Consider the following 18,506-nt stretch of genomic DNA (forward strand, 5'->3'; position numbering starts at 1 on the left):
AGATATGTTTATTGACATATCCATCAGTGCGGACTTCAATGCAATTAACCATGCAAATTATCCAAGACAAGAGTAAATCATATTTCCAGTGCTTTTTTTTAACTGAGCAAAAAGTTACAAATGAAAGATTGCGGAGGTATTCCATAATCCTTGTCTCTTGCATTATATACACTCTGTGTGTGTGTGAAGGGGATCTGCATTAACGGGACATTACCAAGTACATGACACAACTTGTAAATGTTAACGACGACAATCGATGACACTGGTAAGTACACCCTCCCAAATCTGTCATGATATGAACCCGGTCTGGAAACTCTGTTTTGAAACGCTAACTCTATTGCAATGTGTCCATAAAGAGGTAATCTAATATATATATATATATATATTTATACTTTATATACTTAAACCAAAATAAGTATATTCAGATAAAACCACAAAATGTGTGGCAATTTCTTAAAAAATAAGTGATGGAAGAGTTAAGATTTGTCTTGTTTTGGAGAAGAAGAAAAAAACAACAAACAAAAGAACAAGCAGATATGGCAGTAAAATCGATAGCCAAACGTTAAGGCACTAGGTGGGCCGAATGCTACACCTGTTCTTCTACAAATAATTTACAATTCAAACAGTGCAGTTTTACATTTGTTAACTTAATGTTTTCCTTTTGAACCATTTATCTATGAATCAATGTAAGGCAATACATTACAAAAAAAGTACAAGAAAACAAATTACAATGTACCAAATAAACAAAACAAAAAATCCATTAGGTTTCAGAACTCCTATATGCCATTACAATGGAATATTCCTTATGGCTTGGAGCAATAAAAATAATTACAATAAAAATAATGCATAGATTTAAATGATGATCTTGCATGCTCCTCACAATAAGCAAAATATTTTAATACTCGTGTCCCAAATACTCTGTCCCAAACCTGAAAACTTGAGTTGCAAGTGAAGAGAAAAAAAAGACAAAACGGCCAGAGATAAAAGTCGAAGGCATCTGTTGTTTGTTTTTGCAGATGGAGACGGAAGTGAGCTTGAATTCTATCAGCAAAGGAAAAAAATCACAACACAGGATTTTGACATTTCTCCCCTGAGACACAACCACTGACCAGGACTGGAAACCTCCTGAACAACAGTACCTTAATCCAAAAACATACTTTGCAGAAGACCCAGCTCTAACCTTCCAGTTTCCGGCATGACTGTCACGTATTAGAAACACAAAACTGTTCAGGACACGTGCGCCATCTCATGGCACAACTGGAAGGATGCCAGCTGTTGGCGGTCTGGTGCTGACAGGAGACAGAAGGGCGAACCAGGCCTCTGTAATGTCCATGATGCCTTGCGTCTGCTGTGTTTTGCGATCTTCCAGCGCTGACATGTAATTGATATATTTCTTTCTTTTTTTATCAATTTTTTCTACATTACAGCCTTCTCCGTTTTTGAGGATGTGGAATGGTTGAGGTGGTTAGCTGAAAGAAAGAAAGAAGAGAGACAGATTTCCAGTAAAAGAAAGACGACAACATGTCACTTTTAGTTAGTAACCCACTTTGAGTCAACGTGTAACAGAGAAAATAAGTTGTTCACAGATGCCACAACACCCTAGTCACCCTTTTGCATCATGTTTGACAGGTAAACTGTTCTGACCACAGTTAAACATTAGGTTTATTATGTTAGTTAGTAAAAAAAATAAAAACTAACAACACATTAGTGCCTTTTAGAAACGATGAGAATCCAAGTGTCAACTGGAAAAAGCCCAGGAGTCAGCCAACCAACCAACCAACCAGTCAGGAAGTTTCTTGTGTTAGAAATACCCAGTAACACAATTAATAAATAGACAAGTTTATTTCTGAAGACAAGTAGTCTAAAAAAAAGAAACAACACTTTCTGAAGAAGTTCCTGTCAACAAGTGCTGGAGGTTGTGTCTGCTGCTTGGAGGCTGGACTGCGCTCTGCTACAACACAGGAGACAAACAGCAGGTCATGTGTCTGACTGGAGCACATTGTAGCCACCAGGTGGAGACAAAGAAAAGACTGACTGGAGCACACCCTTCACTTTATGGCCTAAAACTATATACCACGGTGCCTCGCTGTAGGTCATGCAGTGAGATATAACTAAACTAATGGACACAAGTTTCTGGAAAAAAACACACACACCACCCTATGATTAAAATTATTGCAAAATAAAGCAGAATTAGAGATCTTCTGGTTACCTCAGCTTTCCTGTATTGCTTTTAGGGTTCCTGCGGAAGGACTGGTTGGGTCCAGAGCGTGTGGACATAGAACGAGGAGATGCTCTTGAAAACGTAGATGGTGGTGTTTTAGGAATCTTCTTTCCCAGGTGGCCAATCCACTTCTTCTGTTCATCTTGGGTCAGGGCCAGCAGAAGCATATCCCGGGCAGAGGTCACATCGTAGTTTACTGCGAGGTAAACAGAAAATTAGGTTGATCGAGAACGCCTGATCAGACACTAGACATTTTGCCCTTATTATTATTTATCTTTTTTTGCCTAAGGTTATATATTATCTGCAAAAATCATTAGCTTGACACGGCGAGATACCAAATTAACACCCTGTGGCTGTTTGGTAAAAAGGAAAAAACACTGAGGAGCTATAATCACAAGACTGACAGGAAAAAAAACAGACTCTTGTCTTGTTACCTTTGCAAGGAGCAATGACGTCCTCCTTTTTGTCGAGATGGTCCTTGTGGCACTTGACGTGGCAGCGACGGCACTCCAGAGCCGGAGGTGGTTTGAAAACATGCCACAGAGGCTTGGCGCAGGCCTCACAGTTTGAAGGGAAATGATACAGCGTGGGGATGAATTCGTGACCTTTGTGTGGGAGACAGTTGGTCTTGTCACCCTGAGGGACTGTCTCCATGTCTGCCTCCTTCCTGCACTCCCCCTCGTTGGCATAGAGAATCTACATAAAAAGAAAAAGAAAAACACACATGTTTTTTTTTTTAAATATTTCCTGGGCATGGTACAAATTTATTATATAAACTATAAATATTTCCTGGGCATGGTACAAATTTTAAAATAATAAAAAACACGTGTGTCAGGAGTTAGTTTAGTGGATGAGACAACCATGGAGGTAAATTAAAAAAGGGAGATGGCCTCCAACCTGGAATATCCTTGGGATTTCCTCTGTCTCAGCCCGGTACACGTCTCCTTGAGTGACTGGTCTCACATGAAATAGTTTACTGTGCAGGAAAAAAAGGACAAAATCAGCAAGGACAATTACTCTGTCATTATTTCTCTACGGTTGTTAATTCAACCACAGAAAACTGAAGGCACACTTACTCTATATCTAGTACCATTGAGGGGTTGGACTGTTCTTTATCCTGCTCATCGTTGTAGAACAGAATCTTTTTACTGCTCACCACAACATACTGTAAAAAAAAACGTTCAATGGCTGTGGTATAACGGGGAAATACTGCAATACAAATACAATCTGTAGTCATTTATATTTTCACACACGAGTTACCTGCTTCTTCCATCCGTATCTTTTAATATTAGCACGATTAGGAATAGACAGCCAACCCTCCAACCTGGATTCTAAAAGGTCAGAAAATAAAAGAAGGAAAAAAAAAATCAAAACGGTGCATTCACAACAAGGACCATGCATTGATTACATCAAAAGTCGACTGGGGAGGGCGCCAGGGGCAGGTCATGATCAAAAGATCATAATTGTTGCATTACAGCAGGTGAACCAGTAGCTGCTCTGGAGTAGGTGACAAGACTTGAATTTAGACTTCTGATGTTGTTACGGTACACTCTCCAGGCAGAACAATGATGTTACACACAGGAAATTCTTCAACCCACATGAACAGAGCATGAAAGAGTGTTTTAAATGCATTAAAAGCACTGTAGATTAGAAGTGGGAATTCTTCCAATTAGCTTGATCTCTCACTCCTTCAATAAAGAAAAACAAATAATCATACAGTGTTAAAATGATAACTCCAAGTGCATGCAGCTGAAACAAGACAGGCTGAAACTGGAAGAGTCCATTAAAAGGGGCTGTTCAGTGATATCTGGTGAGGGGAGTTTTAGGGTTTGACAAAAGAACAACTTCTGGATGTACATGCAACACAAAAAAAGTGTTTGGGGCCAAACGGTGCTGTATGGTTGTTTTTTAGACACATTTTGAAAGGTGCTGAGAGTGATGTAAATCTTGCAGATGGAAGTGGTCGCTAAATTCTGAAGTGGACAACGTTAATGTGTCATTGTTGACACTTAACATCCTGGTAATGTTGGGTGAAAGGTTTTGACGAGCAGACGGTTACATTAAAAATGCCACTGGTTTGACACTCTGTAAGACTTCTTTCAAAAGTGTTTTAGAAAAATCCCCACAGTGCAGAGGCTGCATCTCCTCTGACCGAAGAACATTTGAGACAGTCGGGGGCAAAAGAAGACACGCGCACACACACGAGCTGCAGGGCAGGCCAGGCAAAGGCTCATTCACTCGGTTACTCACAGAGGGAAAGGAATAGCGGTTACAAAGAGAGGAAGAACAAGGAGAACCAACTGGACATGAGGGAAATAAAGAGACAATGGTTTTATTACAGGCACCGGCAAAACATGAGAAAAAACCTGGAACAAAGAACATTCTGAGGATGCACTCATCGGACTAAATTTATCTTCTCGACTTGATTCGATGACATCATCTTACCTAGACACAAAATGATTGAGCCTCAAGATGCATTTTTAAAAATATATACATATGATTGCAATGAATCATGATTAAAAGTAACTGATCTACAGCTAACCTGTGACTATATAGACTGCAAGTTCTAAGTGTGTGTTGATGATGCAAGCAAGCAATTTGCCCAATTTCTCCAGAATGTAAGTGACAATGTATGCAAACCTGTCTTGATTACTTACATTTAGTTCTAAGGAAATAAATTAAATGAACTGTTCCTAAGAGAACCAAAGCAAAAGAGAAATATAACAAATAAACCAGTTCCTAACTACTGTGAGTCGGTCCGCTGTTGCTCAACACTGGCATCAATTTCACAATCAGTGCATCATTAGAACATTCATATGCATGTGAGATCTTGTCTAAAACATTGTGACATTGACTGAGTGAATTTGAGCACTTTATATTAAGTACAGTTAGTGAACATCACTTATAACTTAAGACCTCTGTTTACCTGTAATAGCCAAGAACATCAGTCAATAGATAGTGTATAGTCATTATATTCTCCTAAAACTATATTCTTTTGCATTAAGAGTAGAGAAAATGCACTGGAAATGTGATCAGAAAGGCCAGTGTAAATAACCAACATAGAAACACATGCTGCATTAATCAACTTAATTTGGTGATTAATATGGCATTTGTCCAGACTGTAATCAACAGTGTCAACATCGCAAGATGTCCAGAGACGGTGACCTTACCTGCAATGTTGCTGTCTGTCTCATCCGTCTGCAAACTGGTTACGCTGGAGTTATCCATGCGCTGCTGCAGGTCGTTCAGTTTTTCCCTCAGCTGCTCAATATCACTCTCCTTACTGTCCAACTGCATTTGCAGCTCATTGCGATATGTGCATTCTTCCGCCAGTTGCTGTTGGTGAGAGTCAAAAGTTGATTTATTTTGATTATCGACAGGGAGAAGGTGGCGTTAACGTTAACTCACCGCCTGCATCTCACTCAATTCCTTCTGATACTTGATGGCCATGTGGTTGAACTTCTCTTTTTCCTGGTTAAGCTCCAGCTGAAGTTTGCGGTTCTCCTTCTCCTTCTTCCGCAAGTCAGCGGTGCTGCCTTTCTTCTTCTGGTCTAGCTTCATGTCCTTGCGGTTCATGATCTCTGCCAGCTTGTTCACCGCCTGGGAATTTCATGTGGACATATAAACACCCTTTACTGACAAATTATACACTCAGCATTTTCTGTATAGGAAATGAGGACAGCTTCTTGGAGGTAACCAGCTTCCTTAACGCATAATGACAAATGTTAACGAATAATTGACATCATCAGAATCATTACACAATTATCAATATCCATCCAATGGTCCATGTTTACCTGGGTTTTTAGCGTGCGTTCTGTGTTGAGCACCTTCTCATAGTTAGCCTTGATTGTATTTGCTATCTCCTCCTTCTGTGCTGCGTACTCTGGGGGCCACAAAATCTCAGCTTAATCACAACACAGCTATTTATGATATAATTCATATTCAGTTTTATAATTTAATTGTATAATTATAATTAAATTCAGATTTAAGCAGCAAATAGGGTTCATTTATCACTCAGGACTTTTGACACCACTTTTGTCAACAATCCAGGATATTTAAAAACGTTAACTCATTTCAACAGTGCTGTATCACGTTTACTTTAAATGACATATTGTGTAAGTGCAGCTGCAGAGTTGGATTCTAACAGAAACCCGACACACCTGCAGGCAGCAGCATGTAGTCCCTTCGTTAAAGTAGTTTTAATCAATTTACTTCTTAATCAATCAAAAGAACTAAATGACACAAATGTCCCAAAGTCTTTTCCTTTTTCCTGTGTTTTAAGCAGTAAAAAAATTACCTTCTTCCTGAGTTTTCAACTTCTCATTTAATTCAGCCGTCTCCTTGCTGAGGTTTTCTACATCTTTGGTGAGCGTTTTATTAGATTCCTCCAGCTGCAACAAGTTCCAAACGTCATTAATTCAAAACAGTAAGGTTCAATGATAATGTAACATCATAAAAAAATGCTGTCATAGTGAAGAGCTGGTTTTAAACTTAAGTCGGATTCTTATTTAAGTTTTTTCCTTACCCGTGAAATTGTAGAGTCCTTTTCCAGCACTTCTTGCTTATGTCTGGTCACTGCTTTCTTATTCTCTTGGCTCAGCTCAAAGTACTGTTCCTCCTGAAGTGCCCGGGCAAGCTGCTCCGACTCTGCCTTGGTCACTGTCAGATCCAGCTGGGCGGACAGAGAGTCCCTATGTCCAGAAAAAACAAATATTTAAAGTAATCAGAACAAAACCCTGTCTCATCTCTTGACTTCTGTTTTTGACTGCTTAATCGACCATCAGACAAAAATAATAAATCAATATGACATTTGCTGTCCAGCAGTTATTATTGGCAGCTGAGGTCTATGAACCACATGGCTGCAGTTTCTTACCTTTCACTGCACAACTCCTGTACTTTTTTATGAGCCTCCTGCACCTGTCGGTTCCGTTCCTCGATCTCTTCCTTTAGTTCCTTTACCTGAGTTTTGTAAAGTGTCTGGGAGAGAATAAAAGTACAGACAGATCATTGGCATACATTGCAGAGCATCTAAAATGACTCAGAGAAAGAGGGACTGGTAGTTATACTCACAGAAAAATACTGTTCGGCCTCAAGTTGGTCTTGAAGTTCCCTCATCTGTCCCTCGTTGCCTCTGTATTGCCTGATGACAGCAACAAAAACAGGAGACAGGTCATCAGTGTAACGTTTTTTCAAATATCAGCCATATTCCACACAGTATATTTGTACTTATAGGTTTAAGGAAAATTCTCTCTCTCTTTTAGCCACTGTAGTAAATGCAACAGGCAGCAGCAGCTGTGTTGCCTTTCAGAGTGGATTAGCAGTGGCGTAGATGGAGCTGGACTCATGGTAAACCCCTAATCCTGTGGTGTAAATGCTGTTACTGAGCAGCTTTGACCTACTCACCCTCTAAGCTGAAATAATAGCACAGATTTGAACATAACAGGCAATTGAAGGGCAATTATGTCTTGATTTCCAAAGAGCATTACTGGGCAGTGTTGACTGGGAAAACACAAGGCATTACCATCTGCTTCAGGAAAAAAAACATTTAGGTCTAGTTATTACAATTTATGTTGTAGTTTGTGCCAACACAAACCCAGACAGCTTTGAGTCTCTGTTTTTTTGTTTTAAAGCCATCTGTTGACACCGAGTGTGACTGTATTGAATTGCTCTGTTGTTGCAGTTGCATTACAAGGAAAATAAATAACAGTTTTCAGACTAAGTAAAACTGGATAATTTTCCACAGCACACAGAAATGTGTCAAGTTTTACTGACACCACCTGTATGTGCCCAGAATTTAGTATTAAGATTCAGACAGATGACTCACTTGGTCAGCTGTGCCAGCTGGAACTCCAGTGAGCGTTTGGTCTCGAGCGCTGTGTTGATCTCCTGCTTGAGCTGCTTCTCCGAACACCTCAGACGGTCAACTTCCTGCGTGCGACTCTTCAAGTCATTCTGAGCCAGGAGACGCTTACTTGACTCCTGCTCCAGTTGTATTCTAAGATTCTTCACCTGGAGGGTAATAAAATGATGAAGCAGATTCTAGTGCAATTTTAACAATTAATTAGTCACTTCTGCCACAACTGCTGTGGGCAGAGATATTACATACATCTTCTTCAAGCCTCTCCTTCTGCTTCATCAGCTGCTCCATCTTCTGCACAGACTGCTTGAGGTCAAACTCTAGCATCGAGCACTGCTTCTCCACCTCTACTACCCGACTCTCCGCTCTCATCCTTGCACCATTTTCCTCTGACATCTTCTGCTGAACAGCTGGAGAAGACAGATCACAAACTCGGGTTCATAATTGTCCTTCTTGTTATTGTAAAACAGCAAACTTCATGTACACTAATCCAGTCAAGTGTCTGATGTACAGTCTATAGTAAATATTGTGTTTGTCTTACCTTTATGGCCTTTCGTATGAATAATACTATTAGTTCATGTAAATCATCACAATTACCCAAAACTAAAAAAACAGGCAACAACAGCTCTAAAGATAATGAAGGTGCAAACAACAATTGAGCTGCAATGTATTAGTGCATTGCAAAATGCTTTAAAAAATCCAAGCATTAATATGCAATGAGGAAATGTCCTAACATGCTGACTAGTTTTCCTGCAATTGCTTTCACTCAAATACCAGTGGAGGGGAATCTGATACAAACTGTAATAAAAAAAGACGAGACAGAAAGTAAGTGACGTTGAAAGACGATGAAAGAAAAATAAATAAAAATATCTGAGCGTTGAATGAAAACACGCTATTGTAATGAAAAAAAATATACAAAAGCAGAAAAAGTAAAAAAAAAAAAAAAAATTAAATTCAGGCATGTTCTGACATTGGACCGGCATACCATTCATAGCAGCTGATTTGGCTTCCTCAATAGACTCGTATTTGTCAGTGAGCTGTGCCCGCGTCACCCTGTGCTCTGTCTGCTCCTGCTCCAGCCGCTGCTGCAAAGTCTTTAGTTTGTAGTTCAGGTCTATTTCCAGATTGTTCTTTTCCTGGTGGAATAAAAGGGAGGTCCAAGCACAGGTCAACACAAAATCTTTTTGATTTTATTAAAAAAAAACTGATATATGAATTTTTGTGTGTACCTTTTCCAAGTTATTGCACCGTTCCTGGGACTGTTTTCGTTCCAGCTCCACTTTTGCAAGGCTACCTTTTAAATTTTTGTTGTCCTCCTGCAACCCTGCCATCCATCCTATGGATAAGAGACAAAGGCTCTAAAATTCATCAACTGTACCTCATGCACCTGCTGACAGATTTATAATCACCATGTTCACTAGCTTACACATTGTGACACAAAACTGTTTAACAGATTGAACCATAACATTCATCATTTGTTCCAGTCACTATGGTTGTAACAGTCATTTTGTGTGAGTGGGTCACCTTGCAGCTCCCTGATCTCCTCTGACCCTAGGCTGTAGTTCCTCCTTTCAGAGTCCAGGGTACTCTGAAGGAGCAGAATCTCCTTCTCCAGCTGCGCCTTTTCTCCATCTGCTGCACGACTCCGCTCCTGCAGCTCTCGGTTCATGCTCTCCAGCTGGCTCATCGACTTCGCCATTTCAGTGTGGTTCTTCCTCAGTCTTGCCGCAGTGTCCGACTCTGCACGCAGAAGATCATTGGCCTCTTCCAGCTGGAAAAGAATGATGAAAAATAAAAAGTTACAAGGGGAAAAGTTCACTGTTTTGCTTTTGTTTACAAAAAGACAGTTCGCTTGCATGTCAACGGTACCTGATTCTGCAGCTGGACAACCTTATCATTGGTGGCCTGAGAGTTCTGACTGATCTTCTTCATGTCCTCTAGCTGCTCCTTCAGAGTTATTACTGTTAATAAAAGGGACATTAATTAGACAGAACTGCATTGCAAATTCATTTTCAAAGACAAACATCTCTAATTTGCTGATTGAATTAGACTCATATTAACTAAACGGCTGCAGCAACATAATGCAATTCTCAGCGTTTTATTGCCTGTTAATCCACTTAGTGTTATCTCAAGAAGCAAGTCAGACACACATTCAGGATGGCCTGAATTTAGCATTGAAATTTATATAGTTTAGGACAGGAGATGAATCATTTATTGCCCAGACCACATGGAATGATATTTAACAAATTATTATTATTATAATTATTTTTAAAAAAATAATGTTCAAGTATAGATGGCTTCCTTCTGTCTTTCATTTGCATCCCTTCTGAATCATGCATTAGTAGCGGCCGATTGTTCTTACCCTCATTCTCTGCATAGCGTCTCTTCTCTGCCTCCTGGTCTGCTTTTCTTTGGTACTCGGTGAATTTGTGCTGCAGCATGATCTTATCCTTCTCCAGCAGAGACATGCCGGCCTCGGTGCTCTTTCTGAGGTTTGCCTGTGGTGAGGGTCAACCACATGCAGGTATGAAAAATCATTAGAACCTCATTCTTCCAATTAGCTTAAGTGGTTTGTTGAGAACACATACAGTGTACTGCTACACAAAACCAGCACTGATCAAATAATGATAAAAAATAGTTGTTCACCTCCTCGTCGAGCTCTTTAATCATTTTCTCTATCTTGGTGTTCGATGTCCTGAGACAAGAAAAAAAAAAACTTAATGTGCAACAACACAAAATCAACTTTAATACCTTAATCCTTAAAACAAATAACCCAATTCCTCCTTCATTTTCAAAGCTTTACCTGCATTTTTGCTCCAACTCGTCTTTCAGTTGCATCTCACTGTGAAGCTGCTCCTCCAGATGATAGATTCTTTTCTGCAGGTTTTCCAGCTGAACAGTACAATATCATTTAGATGAATGAGATTAAAAATTGTAAACCTAGACCACATTAACACAATGCTTCTTTAATGAATACGCTGCTCACATGGCTTCTGTCTTCTTTTGTTGAACTGCTGCGTTTGTCGCTGGCTTTGCGCAAAAGGCTGCAAAAAAAGGATATTTTTCATACACATTAAACAAGAAACCCTTAGAATTTAAGGGGGTAGGCTGAAACAACTTTTTTGTCAGTAAATTAAAAATGCAAAATTATAATGTGGGTATACTTCGTACTCTGCAACAGAGATGTGTGACTTACTGGTGATTGCTGTAGTAAGTGAAGCCCACAAAGGGGAGCTGGTTGCCCACAAAGGCCTTGGGTACAGGAAAGGTCTCCTCCTCTCCTCTGTCTTCTTCAATGTCATCAAAGTTGCTGGTGTCAATGTCACTGCTCAGTTCAGGCACAACAGGAGCAGCCGCTGTACAAGAGTACCAGGACACAGCAACCTTATGAGGACTGTGGTTCCTTTACCAACATAGGTCTTCTGTTTGCACTAAAATTTAATTGAATTTCTAAATGTAATCAATTTTTTAAAAAAAAGTGACTAGACAGTCTTGTTTTAGTTCAAATGCTTACTACTGTTTTCTCTCTTATCATCTACTAAATACATGATTTACTGTTTATCTACATATCTGGGAGATAAATGTCAAAAGGTTCCCTGGCTTACATTTGTCTTCTGGAAAAAAAGGCAGGCAGCCAGCTTGCAGATCAGCCAGGGAAACAACAGCAAAGTGCTGACCTCAGCTTAGTTAAGTGTTAAATATAAAGCTGCTGAAGACTCGACTCCAGCCACAGCGTTTTCGCCAAACATTTTTTTTTATCTCTGTCTGTTCCAGAGTTATTCCCAATGAACTGCCAACTGTACCGAACTGATCTCCCTGCAGCTGGCTCTAAAGGCTTTACGCTGCCGGAATTCATGTTTAATCTTGAATAGGATGCAGAATGAATGGCTCCGCTACAAGAATTTCCTGCGTCTGTCTAGAGTAGGTCAAGCGTAAAATAAGGTTGCAGTGCAATAACACTGAGCTCAGCTGACTGCAGCCTAAATAGAAGCAACAGAAGAAAGAAATTCATCATAAAGACAATGATAAAAAAAAAAAAAAAACGTACTGTCTCTTATGTTGTCCCAGGTCCACTGGTCATTCTTGAAGAAAGGATGCCTCTTGATCTCATCTACACCGTTACGGCCAAGTCGAACTTCTCTGTAATGAGCCAAGAAAATCATAATGAATTTGACAATTCAGACTCGGACTGAGACTTTACTCAAAGCAGAAGAGTAAGTGATTCACATGAAACAAAAGCAGGGTCGTCAACGAGGACACTCACAGTGACCTACTTCCTGTTCTGTTGTTCACTGACCTGTCAGTCAAGAAAGCACAGATGAGATTCTTGGCATCGTTGGAGATGTCGCTGTCCTCAGGGAAAGTTAGGGCGTTTTTGTGGTTCATAATTTTGCTGTAAGTCCCCACCAGTGAGTCTGCATAAAACGGAGTGTCGCCTGTGCACAATATATCGCAAGCACCAATCAATTAATTACCACATGCAGTATATTTGTTCCAAGCAGTCAGTGAAGTGTACAGTAGAAGAAAGAATCTTATAGTATTCAAAATCTTCACTTTGAAATTTCTATTTTAAAGACATGTATCAGGTTAAACAGCAAATAAATAACTCACCAACGAGCATTTCGTACAGGAAAACTCCCACTGACCACCAGTCACACTCTCTGCCATAGTAACCATCTCCTCCTTGAGATTTTAGTACCTCGGGTGAAATGTAGTCTGGAGTTCCCACTGCTGTATCACATCGTACCATACCATCCTGCGGGGAGACGTGAATTATTAACAGATTTTTCTTAAAACCTTAATGATAAGCACAGTATTATTGTTATTATTATTATTAGTAGTAGTAGTAGTACTAGTTGTAGTATAATAATAATGATAACAATAACAAAATAATTACAATGGTAATGGTACATTTGACATGTAGGGTTAACATGCTCATAATGACCAGATGTATATAATTAAAACCCATAACAAAAGCTAAAAGTTATAAATCACATATTATTGGACGACATTTGTTAGACTCGGGTAAATACCTTGTTCATTTTCATGCAGGTCCCAAAGTCTGCCAGTTTTAGGTGACCTGATTTATCTAGCAACATGTTGTCTGGCTTCACATCTCTGCAGAGACAAAAATAAAAATGATGTGACTTTAGGTTACAGTGAGTAAACAACGTGACAAAGTTAAGCACGTTTCAGCACAGGGAATTGTCAGGTTTGTATCTGTACATGTGAGGGGTTTCTGATGGTGCCACTGAGGGAAATGGCTGTGTACACCAGAGCGGTCTCAAAGTACCGCATGCCTCTGCTGCGAGAAGTTAATGAGGTATGAAAGGAGTTGAAAGAGGGGAAACTTTGGCCTTGATGAAATTCCCTTGCGTTGCAACTTACACAGCGAGCTAATGGGAAAACAGTGGAGAATTATTTAACACATCTGTCGTGATGTGAATTCTCCACCACTGCGGCTAAACACCAAGCCTAGGGTGTCAAATGGTGTTAGTAGACATTTAACAAAGGTGAACAAAGAAATTCCATCTAAGGAAGAATAACAAGTGGACTAAATTCATTTATTAAAATGTCTGTAGAGATGTAGCAAATATTAGTTTATGAATAAAACAAATAAGTTTGAAGCAAATGATGATAAAACTAGTTGGTAGACCTGCAGCTCTTACAATCTAACGTTAATGTAAAAAACACTGTGACCACCTCTTTAAGAGGTAAGAGCTCTGAAGGTTTATAATGATGACTTGGGGATAATTAAAGGTCAGAAATTTAAAGGATAACAGAGGAAGATAAAAACTAAAAACAATCTCCTGTTTTCTGCACACAAGTGCGTTGATGTATAATGACATGCAAAATGAGGTGTCACACGACAAACAGCACATTTGGGCGCAGCTCAACCAGAAAAACTTTCACATAGCACTGAGTACTGATGGGGGAGCCAAGGTGTCACTGCCTCTCCTGGCAAGACGCACAAACATCACAACCAAAACATGATGAGACATATGAGGGAAGCTACGTGTGGCTGACAGCTAGCACTTCTTATTTCTTAAAAAGTTTCAGTGGGGTCATCTCTACTGTCTGGTAAACTGTGGTCCAGGGTGAGGAGAAGTTTGGTTTGACCTGTGTATGAAGCCCATGGCGTGGATCCCATCCAGAGCCAGCACTACTTCGGCTGTATAAAAACGGGCCCACTTCTCTGGAACGTCATAGTTGCTCATCAGATTCACCAAGTCGCCCCCAGGCATGTATTCCATTACCATGTAGAGGTAGCGGTCATCTTGGAAAGCAAAAAAAAGCTGCAGAAAGGCAGAGGGGAAACCACCAGTGAAAAAAAGCTCTAATAAGCATTATTCAAATTTGATTATTCAATAATTTTACAATAAGTATCATCATATCTTACCTGCACCACCCATGAGCTGTTGGCAAAGGCCATGATGTCCCTCTCTTCCCAGAAGAAAGCAGAATCTGACCTTTTGATCATCTCAAACTTGCTGAGAAGCTTCATGGCATAAACTTTTTTTGTGCCTTTGTGCCTTACCTGTGAGGGAGTTAAGGTGAATGTAATTCATTCAGACTTAGTAAAATATCATGTTCTAGAGATATAAAAGATAGCGAGGTCCATATATTAGAATTTAAAAAGAAAAAGAAACTTTGACTAATTCTCACCAATTGCACTTCTCCAAACGCTCCCCTCCCAATGACCTTGACCACCTCATAGTCTTCAGCTTTCATTCGTAGATCACGAATTTTACCAATAGTTTCTTTATCTAAAAAAAAGAAGAAATATGTTAGACCTGTGTTGCCTATACAACACTGCCGATGAGTTCATTTCATATTTATTGAAACATTAAAAAGAGTACAAATTTCAACAAAGCAATGAAAGTTTTACTGAGAGACGATTTGAGCACTTATGCCTCAGAGATGTCTCTTCAGTTTGGTTCGTTTCTTACAGAGAGTTAGCTTTTCCTAATTAAACAACACTGGTTCCCATAGGAGAGACAGCATTCAATGTCTGGCCAAATTTGGTCATAGCTGTACTATGGGGATGATTTTTAATTCACATGGGCCACAAGTTGCACGGAAGTGCATGGAAAAGGGAAAATGTGGGGACATTAAAGTTCAATTGAACAAAAAAAAGCAGGCAGTGAGCTTTCTAGATCAGTGACATCGTCATTTCCAGTGTGTGCAGAGGTTCTGAGGTCATGATCCTTAACGACAAAGTCCCAGCAGGCCAAAAAGATATATTAAGGATGCTTTGAAATGGTTGAGAAAGGGGTTTATTAGTAGCATGTAATATGCTGTTCTGTGGGTGTTAGTGGATTATTTCCAGTAGGACTCCGCATTTACACAGTCAACAATCAGCATTACGTTCAGTGGGTAAAGTATGATGTATAGAGGAAAGAGGGCACATCTAAGATGCTTCAAAGCAGCTCACAGGATGGGGAGTCCATTGTCCATGTCCATGAACCCATTTTCAACACTTAGATGCTCGGCACAAAAGCAGTGAGATGCCCTAAAAGCAATTTTGCTCAGGGCTTTTGTAGAGGGGGTAATCATTTAATAATTTGAATATAATAAACCCTGATAACAACTGATAGAACAACCTTATAAACCATCATTTCCAATTTTATAAAATTAAATTCTGCCTCAAATAAGAAGGGTCCTTTCTGGGTCATAACTATAAAATGTAGGCGACGCGTTCTGCTTGCAATGGGTTTGGGATGCCAAAGCGCTCTCGGGTACTGAATGCAAAATTCATGGGTGGTTGGTATATATGCAAACATGTTTTTGCTATTTTGTAATAGGTTTTATTTTAATCAGTTGCCCATTTCTTATGTACGCTTTAAGGTCATAGCAAAGCTTCAAAACAAATAAGGACTACGTTATTTCCAAATGTGCATGTTTAATTCCATAAATTAAATTCTAATTTTTAAATGTCAAAAAACAAATGACCTCAGTCACTAGGTTTCCTCAGAAGAACATAACGTATATTTACAAATTACAATCCCAGAGTAAAGGGGTTTGGACAAACGGAAAAAGAGGAGGCATCACGAAGGGAACCATGTAGGTCACCAACCACTTATCAAAGGCCTTTTGTTGGGGACCCTAACCAGCAGACACCTATTCTCTTCAAGCCTAGATAGAGGCTGTAACACAAAACAGTCGTCTTTCCTAAGCTTGGGTTTACACATGCGTGCAAGAGGGGGCCTGCAAACACAGAGAGAAGCATGATGACTGCTACTTACATCTATTCAAGAAGTTGTCAATGCTCTTGTTTTTCCTCAGGGCAGGGAAGTCAAGGTCATACACCAGTGCATCCAAGCCATCCTAATGGGAGAAGACAGAAGTTAATAATGCAGGAAAATAGTTATCTCTGTGAAGTCTCAGACAAGTAAAACATACACTGTCCAGGTTTCTATCAGACAGCTTTGAGCTTCCAGACTGGATTACATTAAACATTAAAAACACAGATAAATCAAGTTTATTCACAATGTTTGGTCAATTTATTTTACAAGTAGTACAATAACAATTAAAAAAAAAGAAAGAAATCTTCTGGTACTTGTCTTTCTATAGCGAATGCTGCATCTAAATAGGGAAAAAACAACTAGCAGAAGGCTTGAGGAAAGTCCGGATTAACTCAAGGCTAAGCATCAGAACAGATGGCATATTGGATATTATACATAAAATTGAACATGTAAAGCAACGGCCTAGTTGTTACATTTGTTATGTGTGGTTATGCATTACAAAAAAGATTTTATTCACAGTTTTGTGATGTCAGATGTGTACAAAAGATGAGCAGGCACTTACGCCCAGACAAGGGAGATGTTACGGCCTGTCCTGCTGCGACAGACATGTCGTTTTTAAGGTGAGTTTTGTTTTATATCCAGCATGAACCTTCATGAAGATTAAGTCTACTTTACTATGTAAACAGTGCTTCATTTTTCAGTACAGCTTTTTCTTAACATATATGTCTGCATGCTAATGTGCCTGGAAGATTTTACCACCCACCAGTCATTCCAGCAGGAGGAACAGAAGTTGTATTTCCCACCCTTGTCACAAAGTTTCTAATAAAAGCAACGGGTGAAACGAAGTAGCTCTGAATGGCTGAGGCATGAGGGTGGTGCCTTACAATAACCATACCATGAGGTCAACTGTGCGTCTTTACACAGCTGTGACACCCACGGGAGTTACAGACGTTACTCCCGCCCTGCAAATTTGTGGAATCCTTTTATGAATCTCCCACATGACATCTTAATATGCACCATCTAAACATGTAAGACAAGGCTTAAGAAAAGAAAAATGCCAATTGATTAAATTGTAGGGCAAGTTAATCATGCAGCAGGTACCATGAGGGAATTTCAAGAGCTGTAAACAAAGGGCACAGCACGGGCTATCTTGCTTCAGGCTAGGCAGGAACACAAGTGCCACTGCTGGGACTCAATCTAATCTCCTATAATCCAAAATGGTTAAAACAAGACAGACACAAAATCTTGAAAATGCTTTTAAACATATCCCCAAGATTAGGCAAACTTATTATTAAAAGTGAAGAGGAATGGTTTGTTTATTTGATAATGACTACATCAACTCTATACTCACTATCGTTGCAGGAATCCTGCCATTCCTGTATTTTCACAGAGCCTCTTACAAGTTATGTCACATTTTTGTTCCATTTTTTTCTATCACTGAGCAAACCAATGTCGGCACATGGTGGACCAGCAGCTCAGGCAAGGTGAGAAATCTGCGCCTTCTGCTCAGCAGAGGTCACGAACATATAACTATTTAGGAGACAGAAGAAGTCAACGCCCTGCGGTTTGGGTGGGAGCATGCAAAATGTAGCTTTTTTGGTGGGTGGGTGTAGATTGGCTTGTGGGAAAAGTACATTTTGACATCACAAGAAACAGAATGTAGCCAATTTACATAAAAGATTAAATGTGATTGTACGCATCACGTTGCAGAGCAGCATTTTCTGCTCATCCCTAAAAAAGCTCACTTTAAGGAGGGACCATTTACACAAGGCAGGCCAAAAAATCATTTTTTGGCCAAACTCTATTCAGTCGGCCAGCACTGGAAAAAAGTGCTAAAGAACTGGGTCCTTCAGGACCCTAATCATAAGGCTCTGTGCTCAGCAATGCACGTTTGCATAACTTCCTGCCGCAGAGAACTCTGGACAGCCACAGTAACATTCCTTAACAGGACTGTACACGTCAGAGAGCTATTTTAGGTATGTGGCCAAACAAGTTCTCAACAAAAAGTAAAAGGACGGGGGAAAAAACATATTCCAAGTACAGAGTGAAAAATAGTGAATCTTTCTGATCAGTACAAGTGCTCAAAACCACACAGATAGGAGCAGGGAGTGGAGTGAGTGGTGCATGTGAAGCAGGCTGGTCCAATGGTAGAACAAATGAAGGAAAAAACAAAGAAAATCGG

At 39.7% G+C, this 18,506-nt stretch overlaps 1 protein-coding gene across 2 annotated transcripts in view; it reads right to left on the reverse strand.

The window, feature by feature from the left end:
- Positions 1-1,022: 1,022 nt before the first annotated feature.
- Positions 1,023-18,506, reverse strand: part of rock1 (Rho-associated, coiled-coil containing protein kinase 1) — a 23,447-nt gene continuing 5,963 nt past the window's right edge. Inside the window, exons 2-33 of one of the 2 annotated variants that reach the window (XM_008334457.3) lie at positions 16,325-16,406; positions 14,745-14,845; positions 14,479-14,616; positions 14,199-14,374; positions 13,112-13,196; positions 12,690-12,834; positions 12,376-12,514; positions 12,127-12,218; positions 11,275-11,434; positions 11,065-11,122; positions 10,882-10,970; positions 10,725-10,773; positions 10,441-10,576; positions 9,948-10,039; positions 9,603-9,849; positions 9,308-9,414; positions 9,064-9,214; positions 8,328-8,488; positions 8,046-8,230; positions 7,292-7,361; positions 7,095-7,198; positions 6,747-6,912; positions 6,519-6,612; positions 6,016-6,104; positions 5,630-5,821; positions 5,392-5,557; positions 3,482-3,552; positions 3,298-3,386; positions 3,119-3,197; positions 2,656-2,917; positions 2,210-2,417; positions 1,023-1,469 (exon numbers count right to left, since the gene is read on the reverse strand). In XM_008334457.3, coding sequence (XP_008332679.1) covers positions 1,466-1,469; positions 2,210-2,417; positions 2,656-2,917; positions 3,119-3,197; positions 3,298-3,386; positions 3,482-3,552; positions 5,392-5,557; positions 5,630-5,821; positions 6,016-6,104; positions 6,519-6,612; positions 6,747-6,912; positions 7,095-7,198; positions 7,292-7,361; positions 8,046-8,230; positions 8,328-8,488; positions 9,064-9,214; positions 9,308-9,414; positions 9,603-9,849; positions 9,948-10,039; positions 10,441-10,576; positions 10,725-10,773; positions 10,882-10,970; positions 11,065-11,122; positions 11,275-11,434; positions 12,127-12,218; positions 12,376-12,514; positions 12,690-12,834; positions 13,112-13,196; positions 14,199-14,374; positions 14,479-14,616; positions 14,745-14,845; positions 16,325-16,406 — 3,987 coding nt within the window. In that variant the 3' untranslated portion in view covers positions 1,023-1,465. The other variant, XM_008334456.3, reaches the window with a different exon arrangement.

This window comes from Cynoglossus semilaevis, chromosome 20 (assembly GCF_000523025.1).
Source record: "Cynoglossus semilaevis isolate Cse_v1.0 chromosome 20, Cse_v1.0, whole genome shotgun sequence".
Taxonomy (NCBI): Eukaryota; Metazoa; Chordata; class Actinopteri; order Pleuronectiformes; family Cynoglossidae; genus Cynoglossus; species Cynoglossus semilaevis.